Source organism: Lissotriton helveticus, chromosome 3_1 (genome assembly GCF_964261635.1).
Source record: "Lissotriton helveticus chromosome 3_1, aLisHel1.1, whole genome shotgun sequence".
Classification (NCBI taxonomy): Eukaryota; Metazoa; Chordata; class Amphibia; order Caudata; family Salamandridae; genus Lissotriton; species Lissotriton helveticus.
This window is the reverse complement of record NC_136061.1, coordinates 1,050,905,944-1,050,919,071: the sequence shown is the minus strand read 5'-3', so window position 1 is coordinate 1,050,919,071 and position 13,128 is coordinate 1,050,905,944. Positions and strand designations below refer to the sequence as shown.

At 41.1% G+C, this 13,128-nt stretch overlaps 1 protein-coding gene across 1 annotated transcript in view; it reads right to left on the bottom strand.

Annotated features, from left to right (window-relative positions):
- LRP2 (LDL receptor related protein 2) overlaps window positions 1–13,128 on the bottom strand; it is a 342,167-nt gene that overhangs the window by 67,279 nt on the left and 261,760 nt on the right. Inside the window, exons 52-58 of the mRNA XM_078681616.1 lie at window positions 11,793–11,963; window positions 7,836–8,059; window positions 6,989–7,166; window positions 5,845–6,041; window positions 3,632–3,877; window positions 1,990–2,118; window positions 1,268–1,387 (exon numbers count right to left, since the gene is read on the bottom strand). Coding sequence (XP_078537742.1) covers window positions 1,268–1,387; window positions 1,990–2,118; window positions 3,632–3,877; window positions 5,845–6,041; window positions 6,989–7,166; window positions 7,836–8,059; window positions 11,793–11,963 — 1,265 coding nt within the window. The remainder of the gene's footprint in view (window positions 1–1,267; window positions 1,388–1,989; window positions 2,119–3,631; window positions 3,878–5,844; window positions 6,042–6,988; window positions 7,167–7,835; window positions 8,060–11,792; window positions 11,964–13,128) is intronic.

The window sequence follows — 13,128 nt, the reverse complement described above, 5'->3', positions numbered from 1 at the left end:
CAAGACCTTGAGCTGAGGCAGAGCCCAGCATCTGCCTCAAGCCTGGCTCAAGCTTTCAATGGCTTGCCCACCTTCAAGGGTGAAGCCCTGTCAATTTTTTTCTTGTTAACCAGCTCAAGATTATATTTTGAAGCCAATGACAGCAAAATCTTTGAGCAACCCTAGACCTTCCTTGTGTGAGGCGACATTGAAAACTAATACGAGAATTAATAACTTCAACGCAAATGCAAATTTTGTAGCTGTGCCAAGGGATTCTACATCATCCTAATGAATGTCAAGCGGATCATGGCAGCAGAAAAGACAGAATTGATGCTGTGCCCATTTTTCTTTGCTGAAATTCCTACCGGGCCCCGCCAGTGCCTCTGAGATTATAGAGGTGTATCTTTCAGTTTGCCTCAGAAGCTCTGCATGCAACATTGAGCCTGTTCTCTATGAGGACTTTACATCACTCATTGGCCATGGCAGCTCTCTCAGGGAGATTAGGGTGCACTTCCAGAACTGTTGGAAACTTATCAAATGGGAAGTTTAATGAATCCTTTTGCGTCATTAAGAGGCTCTCTGGTGCACCAAGAGACTTGAATATTGCCCTCCTTCATGCCTGTTGTAATAATTTTGAGCTAAAGCACATCAAGGACACAGTGGGTGCAGAGCAGCGAGTAAAGGCATTCATGAGGATCTGCATTGTGCAAAATGCAAACTAGCACCTAACCACCTAATGCTGTCATTTTTTACTCAGTTTCCATTAGTGCCACACTATTACTCGTTATGGAAAGAGCCTGGACATCTCCTTCATGTGATAGGGCAAGAACTAGCTGCTGCCTAAAGGCGGGAGACGCAGTGCAAACATTGTGGGCAGTGAATCAGCACACCAGTAGTGCTTGTAGTATAGTTGGCGTGGCTAGAAATATCGCAACAGATATTGCATAAGTAGAAGAATACTGAGGGCAACATTGCCAGTGATTCTTGGCATCTCGATGGGGCTCTCAACAGGAGTTACCACCGACACTGAAATTACAAGATGTGGCAAAGCGGCCAAATTCTCTGGTGTAATACTAGGGGAAAACAATGACTCAAGCATGTTAGGCCCAGGTATCAGTAACTCCGGGGAGGAATGAGCACACCGATTCACAGAGTACTCAGTGTCTCACCCTTAGTGGTTGGATACCCCGTCCGTCAGAACAGTTTAGCATGACACCACCAGTCAAATCTTTAAAATCTCGAAGAAATGTATATTGGTTAAAAAACACAGAAAGGAATTCAAACTCACTGCAGTTGCGCTCATCGGATTCATCCCCACAGTCGTTATCGCCATCACACTTCCAGCGTAGAGGGATGCACCGATGGTTGTCACAACGGAAATCCCCCAAAGGATCACAAGTCAATACCTCTATAAACAGAAAAAAGGGAAGTTTATAAAGTATCGCTGATAGAACCAACACCTGCCCCTCCCTACAGATCTTGTGCCTTACTCCGTTGTGCCCCTCCCCCTGCATCTTTAGAGCATTTTAAGGCCATCCCTTTCAGAAAGCCTTCATCCCCGTGCAATTTATTCCACCAGCAAACCTACCGTTTTAACACGAAGAGGAAACGTCTACTACAGATGTCATATATAACAAATGATTTGTTGCCTACACTTTTTTGTCATTAGGGACTCCAGAATGCAGTATAGGACTGTGAAACGCGTTATCCACTGTGTGCTTCTGAGTAATAACTACTAAATATTGTCTACAATCTTCAAGATGTTGATTGTTTATTGTTGGAGAATATTTTTTGCATTAAAGCAGCTCATACACACTGGAGGGTGACTAGTGTTTTGGGGAGGGCACTTGATGCTGGGTTTAGAAACCTCCTGTACTTACCTTATCATCATAACCTGTAAAATACAGTTATAAAGTCTGTGTCAAATGTTCACATGTGCAAGTCACACATATTCATCATTATTTTCCAAGCTGTTGATTTATGCAATCCTGATCTTTTCTCAAAACTTACCGCAGCCTTGCTCATCGCTGTTGTCCCTGCAGTCATCATAGCCGTTGCACACGGCCCACTGCGGCACACAGCGATAGTTTGTTCTGCAGTCAAAATCTGTGTGATTATCACAGCGGTAAGCCGGTCCCACTAAAAACACAAACAAACACATTTTTCATCAAATTGATTGAGGGATCTGTAATGATTGCTATGCATTCTGCAATAGATCTTAAAAACAACGCCTATGAATTGGATTTATACAGAGCTTGTGAAACGATACAGATGACCTAGCAAACCTGTAGATTGGCTAAATGTAGCTAATAGATTCTATTGCACAGCTGCTAAAAGGAGAATAATAATAAAATGACATGGCTGTTGTGTGTTAATGTGATAACAAGTGAGGGGGTCAGATGCGCAACATAGCCAGCCACCTTGCTGTGCTGCTCTGCATGAAAGGGAAAGGGCAGAAATGTGCTGTATTTATCATTTTACTTTGCATTCCTCTCCTTTGCTGGCACTGGTGCACATTTGGCTGCCTAGCACCAACGCAGGCAACCTTGTGTCATGGTGCAAGGGTGCCTGCGTTGTAGGCAGGATTGTCTGAGAGACACTTAATCCTGAGAGATATTTTCCTCTTTTTCTATGCATGCTGCAGAATTCAGCACATGTATACAGAGGAGAAATAAAGATATTTCTCCTCGTTATGGCACACCTGGGGAGGCATAGCATGTTGATGCATTCCCAGGTCTACCACTAATGGTAAATTTGGGAATGCGCCAAAATCTATGGGTGGACCCACGCTCCACCTATGGAATGCCTCGCTGCCGAAGAGTAACACAAGCCAACGATGTGATCTGCCTTGCATTACTCTAGATTTATCAAACCATTCAGGGCCATACAAGATGGCCTTGCGTGGCTTGATAAATTTCACATAGGTTATGCGTCGCCCTTGTGCCCCTTACGTGGTGCAAGGGTGACTCAAAAGCTTGATAAATCTGGTCCAAAATTTGTAGTACATAAAAATGTTTTTGCATGCTACTCAGTATTATTTTTTTAGACCTACAGGCTCTTATTCGAAGTGGCCCAGCCCGGATCCGATAATCACTGCACCTGCTAACATCTGCCCGGGCAATGAAATTGAATAGTTACCATACATATTGTCTATTACAAGTTCAGACCTGTAAAATGAGGCATAGCACGGGGATTGTGATGTCTATCACACCACAATCTGTATGTCCTGGTATTTTCTGTGCTGAAATTTGCCTGGGGAAAATTGCAAGAGTTATAGCCCATACCAGAATTTCACAGACTGCTCTGTCATGAGGGCCACAGTTTAACTAAGCAATCGGAACATTCTCTATGGACTGGAATCAGTTACTGATGCTAGACTATAGTACATCATATGAGTGTGACAAACACATTTATATCATTCCATAAACAACATAGTGCTAGTGAAGGATTTCAAATTCTATGTGTTTTTCCTGTGTGCATTCCATATTTTATCACTGCTAGAGATAGACAGATTTTTTTTAATGATTTCAATTTCCCAAGAACTTAAATTGCAACTGGAGAGGAACTTGCAGGCCAGCCAAAGTGTTGGGATGAATCATATTTTAAGTGCTTAGCTATGCACCATTTCCCCCCTGCCCTTTCTGCTACTCACTGCATTCATCGTGTGGTTCGTCTGAGTGATCCCCACAGTCGTCATCCACGTCACACTTCCAGCTCTGTGGAATGCAGCGGCCATTGTTGCATTTGAACTGTCCTGGATTGCAGGTCCGGCCGGCACAGTGGGAGCTTTCCTCGTCCGAGTTATCTCCACAGTCGTTGTCTCCGTCACACTGCCAGGCCTCAGGGATACATCGCTTATTGGCACACTGCCACTGGTGAGCCTCACATTGGTGGTTGGCTACACAAAGAGGACACAACACATAAAATAAAGATGCATGCTTCTATAAGTGGCTCATTCAATACAAGCAAGGGTCAAGGTTTCAAACACATTATCTACTTAGAGTCTACGGGCCTGATTCACAAAGGTACTCTTGTTCAATATTTATAAAACTGCAATTAAATAGTAAGTTTACGAGTGCAGAGACACCTCACATAACAAGGTAGGACAGGCCTATCCTTTCAGGTGCTGAGGTCTCCGCCCGACTCCAGAGTCTCTGCACTTGTAAACTTACTATTAAATTGCAGTTTTGTGAATATTGAAAAAGAGTAAACTTACACAAGGATGTACGTTTACCTCTGTGAATCAGGCACTGCATCTTTAGTTGTGTGCGGCACAATAGAAACAGTAGAGATCTTGATATGATTAACCAGAGAACAGGGAATATAAAAATCTTGTATATCACTGAATAACCTGGTGAACATCACCAGACATTATAGGAGGTCCCATCCAGCAGATTCCCAAGAAGACCCACTAGGTCTACGGGCATTATTTAAAAAAAGAACCTCCCTCGTCACCATCCACCTTACCCAGACATATCGGCAAGCATTTAAAGCCTGCTCAGAACAGGCGGCACACGTAAGCATTCAACCTCATGAAATAGGGAATTCTGTCTGGATGTACATCTATAAAAAATCGGTCCCACATACTAACTCCTCATTCCAAGGGGTCATTGCATGGTATTGAGGTGGGATTGCGGCATGATAACAGTAACACTGTATGTGATATTACCATGCCCCCAGTACCATGCAATTTGTAATCAGCCCCTTTCGCCAAGTGCCCATTGTAGGGATGTTTGCCAATCAAGGCCAAATTACATTGTGCCACCTCGTGCGGTATAGCTAGTTTGGGAATTGTTTAGCCATGCCTATGTTCAGTTACCAAAATCCCACTCTCAGAATTCTATCAAGCTTTGTTCCCATCCAACACCTCTATGTTGGTTCTTTAAAAGATCTCTTTAAAACAGGTAACTGTCATTATCTTAGACACTGTACTTATATCATGGTCTGGGACCTTAATGTAAGAAATGCAAGATCTAGGCCTTCCCCGTCAATTTTTCTTGCCTTCACTTGCCCAGTTACAAGCCAGAAGAGAGAAGACAAAGTCTCCAAATGTCACACTGCCTCTTTTACACATGCTCTTACCTGCACCTGTGTTTGCCATGTGTTAGGATTCACACTGCGCACTCAACGATCCAGGACATATATTCAGGTGCCAGAAGAGATATGGGGACACTGCAGGGTTAAAGTGCTTACATGTCCACATACTTAGCAGCCTTGCGCCTCTATTCTTAGAATGTTTAACACACTGTGATAGGGACATATTTTCACATACAAGGCAACTTAAGCATAATGCCCACTAATTCTGCTTGTAGGCATGTGATAGACAGTCACAGAAGACACTCTCCCTGTAGAGCCCCTTTCATTGGGACAAACCACACTGACCAGACAGTAATGCCATTCCGATGAAGTTCAGCTAGCTTTACGCTTTAGAGGCAACAAACATATAGAGCCAACATAGATTGGTCTTCATTATGGACCCTCAACATTGCCAAGAGACCATGGACATGGAGAACAATGTGCTATACAAATGTATGTCACATAACATATCAAGCATTGACCTTTGGTGCGAAAATTACTAATGGTCATGTGACTTAAGAAGAATGAATCAAAACCCTTGTGTACTTCAAGGTCTGAAAGTGTTGTTTCGCCACTTAAATTTACATTTCCCTAATGTTTATGTCAGGTTTCACAGGTAATTCTATCATTTCAAGGCATGATTCTCAACACTTGTGACATATTGGAATGATCACATTTGTAGTTCACAATTTCAGGCTCTAACAGAAAACAATGATTAAATGCATGTGCTCCTCCACTGGTACCAATGACGTAAACATGATGAAATAAAGTGAAAGTTCTGCAACATACCACACAGCACCTGATCCTCATCGGAACCATCTGGGCAATTGGACACAGTGTTGCACAGGAAATGGGAGCTCGTACAGTTGCCGTCATTACACTGGAATTGTCCCACTGGGCAGTAGCGATGTGGACAGAGAGAAGGCTCATCTGATCCATCTCTGCAGTCTCTCTCTCCGTCACATTTCCACCAGATGGGAATGCACCTTAAAAGAGAATGTGGAGGCTTATGTGATAAATTTGTAGTCAATTTATAAGATAGTTTAAAATTGAGGGGTTTGTAGAGAAGTCAGAAGACGAGCACAACTTTGACTGCAAAGTTTCATCGCTGGCCACCATTATTTATGATTCATCAGAGAACCATGACAACTCTTCTTTCAAAGTAGCCTGATTTAAACTCTATCCAGACGAGAAATAATTATGTATTACGGATGTTCACATAGTTTCAACCTGTTCCTTTTCTAGAATGATATTCTCAATTGTGAGACTAAATATTGGCCAACTATTGTGCGAATGTTTCTTATCTCTAAAGACAACATGCGCAAGGCTTGATAACACAAATTAACATGAATATTATTTTAAATAGAGTGAAATAATTGTGAACAATAGCCAGGTGTTCATTTGAGAAGAGAAACGACCATGAAGGACAGAGTTTGATATCCTATATAACTATATGGTGGCGAGGAGTCCAATGACGGTAAGATAAATCCCATTTCCACCAGCGTGTCAGCCAATAGGCAGGATAAATATGACAGACAGCTGATTGTCACTCAAAGTTCTTCCTTGAAATTAATCTTTAAAAAGGCAAATGTTGGAATATGTCTCTCTGCACTAAAACAGTAACAATAACATGTTTATGCTCATGTACAATTGGTATTGGCAGATGACATTAAGGACTTTAAATTGAGTGGCTTTGCTTTAATATGTAAGTTGTATAAAATATAAGGAGCCACATTAATTTTTGTTTCCACACTTACACACCTGCTCACATTGACTGACTAAGAAAATACAAGGCAACTAAAAAGGAGGCACTTGTTAAGTGAATTTTCGTCTACTCCTCTGTTGAGATATTACATTGTCTATCCATGAGGGAACCCATAAATTGCTTCAAGGAATATGTTGGCAGTGATATTTGGCTGGCCCTGCGATTTACCTTTCACTATCTGCACATAAGAACTGTGTGCTTGAACACGTAGGCAGACAGCGAGCGATGGCACCAAGCTGAATGGTCAGGAAGTTGTCTGGACACTCGCAGGTGTAACCCTGACCGCCAGCTTTGATGAGGCAGAGGTGGGAACAGCCACCATTGTTGGTTCCACAGGGGTTGCTTACTGCATAAGAAATAGAACATCAGTCATTCACAGCGCCTCTGATTAAAACATGACAATTCTTTTACTGTATTAAAACCATGGAGTGATTTTTGACAATTTTTCTGACTACTGAGTATCAATGCAAACAAAAGCATGCGTCCTAGCACACAGCACAACAAGTCTTTACTATCCCATTTCCCTATATTTTGAACTCTTTTACATCCCTTTAGAGTAGGAAACAAAATAAATAAAAATGACACGTATACATTGCAAATCAAAGCAAACTCTCTCATACAAGCACAGACACACTAAAGCACACCCACACAGGCATACCTACATACCTGTGGGGATCAGCAAATGATTCCAAACAAATCTTAATCTTTCTTCTCTAGTTATCTTTGTCTTACACGCTTTAATTCCACTTTTTATTTACCCTCTTTTGTCTTTTACTTTATCTCAACAACTTTGAAAGGCACACTTCTTAGGTGTTTCAAATGTACAAGAATCAATCTTGATAATCAAAAAATCCTTACAAGGATAGAATGTACCTAGAAGGCTCATGCATAGACAGACAGACAGACAGATACACACACATATGAAGTTTTGTAATAACAATTAGTCATAACCAGTAAAAGGTGCTTGATAAATTGGTTAGGCATTGCACAAAACGGCAGTTTGATGTCAACTTACATATAGGCTGTCTATACGGATGATAGACATGGATATCAAAGGGCCTGTGTGTTGTGTTGACCAAAACTGTTCTATCCAATCCAGTATACTTGTTTCCCTTCTCTACTGTACGGGTGTTCCAGTCAGTCCAGTAAATGGAATCTTCAAAAACACTGATGGCAAACGGATGAGGCAAAGTTCCATCGTATACAGTGTGTCGATGCCTTCCCTCTAGGTCACAGTATCTGCATCAACAAACAAAAAACTGTTAGGCTTTTATAGCAAGCATGGTCAGCAAAAATGTTATAAAGGCTAAAGTCCTCCTGCCATACATTATAGGGATATTGCAAGTTACATCAGGAGTTCTTTTCTGAGGTCACAGAACTTCTAAGTGACCTTTTAACATAGACCGGAGGGCATTTTATTCCTAATAACACATGCTCACACTATCACCCATCCCACAAACGGCTTATGTCCTTGGTGTCTTGGTCCTTCATATTCAAGAAATGGTATGGTTGTATATAGACAAGAAAAATTAAAGCAAAAGCTGTAGTGCAAATTTAAAAAAAGGCCACACAGCAGTTAGTAATTTGTTAGAAACAGTTTAAAGTAAATTAGATTTAGGAAAGGGCTGTAGCTCAGAACGAATAGTAACATGCAGTCAGATCTTTCTTTTCAGAAATGATCTATGCCATGCAAAAAAATTAACAAGTTGCCGTAAATCTGGTGCTGAGCACTGTTCTTTTTGTAACAACAGACCCTGCGAATGAAAAGTCTTTAAACACCAGCTGTAATGATGCTCTGGGTCAGGCATTTCCCCTTGGCTGCTTGCTCTGGCACAAGACATTATGACAACACAACTCAACTATAATGATTTATTACAGTCAGGGTGTTATGTCACTTTCTTACTAAAGGTGACTGATTAGTGACAGATTGTTATACTGTGATTGCAGGTGTGTGTGTATCAATTTGTAAGTATAGTTGTGGAAAAGCATATTCATTTTCAGAAATAGAGAACTTGAAAGCAAATAGGGAATGCCAGGTGGGTCTCGTTTACTCATTTTTCTGCCCACCCTTGACACCACAAAGAAATTTCCGTTTACCAAGGCTTGCTTTATACATCTACATCCTGCGAAGACCCAGGTGTGGTTTTAACATCAAGCACAATGGTGACTACTGGTGGAGTGCAACAACTGCCCACCCTTTACACGTCACAAATACATCAGAGATACTTAAAAGGTATGTGACATGAAAGTGCACTTAGCACATGTTTCTTGTATGGTTTAACGAACTAATGATAGTGTTACACTTTAAATCATTCTTAAAGAGTGTATTCACTGTAGGACTAGAGAATCTACCCACATCATGTGTTTCAACATAACTGATTGTCCTATTAATCAAAGTCTTAATGAGTTAAAACCATCCTCATTCAGTAGATAATATACTTACTATGAAGACCAACTTTGACTTTCATAAACGTGTGCTATATCACCTAAATAATGTATTCATGTGTAAACTAAATAGAAACCACCCTCCCTATATAGAATGTGATTTTACTTGAAACAATAACGTGTAAGGAATAAGTGCACTAATGCTGCACGTATATGCATTTAAATGTAGTTCTTATTCATACTTATATTTGATTCAAGATTTACTGAATGTCAACATATAATGTGAAACCTAATGCATTAGAAATGTATATTCATTGGTGTTTAAATGTACACATGCATATTAAATGTGCACTATTGAGTTAACATTTAAGTTTTCCTAAGTAGCCCCTATTTCACCAGGCTGCATAAAAATATTACTTTATTTTTTGCGAACTTTCCACTTCTTGGAGGTATTCACATGCATTGTTAGTAATAGAATAAATACATTACTGTACGAGAGATAAAGTAAGAGCCTGGGAAGGAGACCTTGATGAAGGAACATGGGGAACCAGAGTGTCAACTGAAAGGCCTATTGAGCAAATGTTATCATTTGATGTGACATACAAAGGGGATGTTAGCAGTAGACTTTGTGTGTTATAACATAGTGCTAACCTTCTTAGAGATTCAGATCCCCTTCCAGCCCTCTTAGGTGTCAGTCCCTTTTCTCTCTAGGAGCCTTACAGACACCTTCTTTGCAGACCTTGAATGCGTAGAACATTTTCCCTTAAATCCTATCATGTTTAGACCTCAATGCCTGTCTGATCCCTTCCTAAGTGTGTCTTAGGCTAACACTTTTATCTCTGACCCATAAAAGACTCACTGGCTGCCTGCCTCCCCATGCAGGCTATCTTCCTGGATTTTGCCTCGCCTCTTCATCGACTTTGGGGACCCCAGTTAACTTCTCCCAGGTTTGGGGGCGTGGGAGCCACGACCGGCTGATGGTCTTAGGTGTTGATCCAGTGGACCCGAGCCCACACGCCTCCTCCCCCTTCCTGACTTTGATTTGCTTTAACTATGTACTCCCCCGGACTTCTCCTGGCACTTTGGTCATACTCACTGGGTTACTCTCATGGACTTCTTTACTTTTTTCTTTTGTCCTGGCCGCCATTTTGCTGCTGCTCTCGGCCGCTTTTTTTTCTCCTGACCCTGGCCCACCATCTTGTCCATTCCCTCGGCCTCTACCCTTCTCCCTCGTTTCCCCCTTGACGATCCTCAAATGTTTTTGATTTGCCTTTTCTCCATACCCCTGTATCCCTCCCACCCTCCCTACTCCTACTCAAATCTACTATTTGTATATATATGTATATAGAGATAACTCTAATCACTAGTATATGCTGTAGACCATTGTACTCTCTACCATTCCTATGTGACGCTTAGAGTTTATCCATTTGTATCGCTTCCTTGAGTGACTCTCTTCCTTGTGTGACTTTACAACTTGTACATTTGCAATTTTTTTCTGCTTGTATCTTTTCTGTAACACATGTAATCCTAAATCCTTATCTATTGAAACTGGTTCTTATGTAAAGCACTCTGACACCTTTGGGTAAAGTTTGTGCTATATAAAATCGCATTAAATAAATAAAAAATAAAATAAAGTAAACCAAGCTACTAGGATGCTGACACCTTCCAAACTAAAATATCCTTGTTCAACGCTGATGTCTATTATGGAATTTCCTGACTTTTGAAACTCTTCAGGTTAACTGAACCATAATCTTTGTTTGGACTTTGATTGCGTTCAGTGACTCCCGATTTACTTATGAATAGACAACTAAACTTGAGACTTTTCTCTGAGCATCAATCACTTTTTTTAATTTTCTGCATAGCTCCTACCGAATTTATAGTTTGTTTAATACTGTTGCGCTTACATTTCTTTAGGAGGTTGGGTTTCCCAGTTGTTATTCTTTATCTTTATAGCATGGTGTTGAGAGTTAACTATTGGAACTTAATTTTGAATTTGTAATAATTCTTCTTAACCCAAGCCACCGTGACCTGGTCCTCATTGTGTAGCCAAATGGGCTGCACTGTTAATGGAATGTATTTGATGCTAATGCTAACACTCATCTCTGAGTCAGATGGAAAGGTCTGCTTAAATACCAATGGTAAGCAAGTGGGCCCAGAAAATGCTGTATCACCACAAACCAAGAAGACCCCGAAATATAGCTGTCTTCTTTCTTTACCCGTCTGGGCACGGTGCACTTGAGGCAGCCTTTGCTAATGTATGCAGGGTCGTAGCACATTTCCTTGAGACACACTGGCTCCAACCTTTCTGGAGGCCAGCAAACAGCCAAAAGGTATTTCAGAGGTCCCTCTTCACATTCTGCAAGGGAGTCCACATAATCTTGTGTTATGTCACTGGATGTATGTACTACTGGTGGAGGAGTGTGAGACAGGAGATGTCAACAGATGTCAAGAACTGGGACTGCCTCTGCATTTCTAAACCTTCCTGCACACCATGGTAAAGCCAGTGACTCACTTTTCAATCAAAATGCTTTGGTGAATATTTTAGTCAACAGTTAATGTGTTGCTTTATTCTTCTCTGTGCACTTACTCGATGTAGTTCAGGTGAGCATCGGCCCAGTACAGGTTGTCATTGGTGTAGTCAATTGTGAGTCCATTAGGCCACTCAATTTTGGTGGATATTATCACTGTCTTGTTCTTGCCATCCATGCCAACGCGGCCAATGAATGCTCTGTCTCCCCAGTCTGTCCAGTATACCTGTCTATTTACAAAAAAAGTAATGTTAAGCAATCGAATTAAAACATTTTAGAAATAATATAAATGTATGCAAATAAATTACATTTTCTGAAATACAGACTCCAGTGTTCAGGTCATAAAGGAAATGCAAATTAAAACTTTCATTGATAATAGAGCAACATAATAACATGTTGCAAATCCTTTGATATACTGCAGTCCGGAAGTCGGTAGCGGATAATGATGGACACATTAATGTATTACATATACAAAATAATGGGATCGCTACGTAATTATTGATAAAACAACAATGTAGACTAACCTTTGTAGTGTTGGATATGTTATAAGTGGCAAACATTTATAGCAGCAGACCACACTGCCACCCCATACATATTGCATAAACTGCAGCAGTACCTTTTACTAAATAGTTAAAGAAAGCATGTTGCTACTCTGCAACCTAAGTAAATTTAAGGCCCTCATTATGATTGGTGCAGTAAATGCGCCAGATTTACCTTGCTAATGTAGTTACTGATACTGGCAGTGCCGCTAAATCCAGAGGTGGAGAAAATCCAGTCCACTACAAGTTGGACCCTGAGAGCCAAGGTTAATTGTTATTTTTGGGTATGATTCCCCTGGTGGTGAGGTAACAAAGGAGGCCCTAATATGGTCCCCTGCTGCTCCAGAGCCTGAGGGTGGATGCAGGGGGGTAAGTGCTTGCCCCCTGCAAATTAGCAGCCCAGTTTCTGCATGGTGTGGCATGCACCACACGGTGCATGCCAACTATGCAGGAACATGCTGAGGCGGTGCCTGTCTGAAGGTCACTTATGGACCTTCAGACAGGCAGCTGCTTTGCCTCCCTCCACACCCCGAGTCATACTCACCAAATTCTGCCAACGTGACAGAACGCTTCTACCTTTCACCAATCGACACCATAAGACAGTCAGTAACATTAGTGTGACAGTGAATGTATTAGTGTACTTCACAGAAGTTACCTACATTGAAAACCAATACAGAGGTATATTCAACTATTTCAGAAAATATACCTGAAAGCGAGAGAACCCCTTGGCTAGAAAGAGGCATAACTTCAGCTCCCTTTTATTATTTGTGTACAGTATAGATGAAATGGTGCCAAGAGAGTAAACTACTTTGTTAGGGGTTATTTGGCGCCTTCTGATGTTCTTTTTAAAATGTAT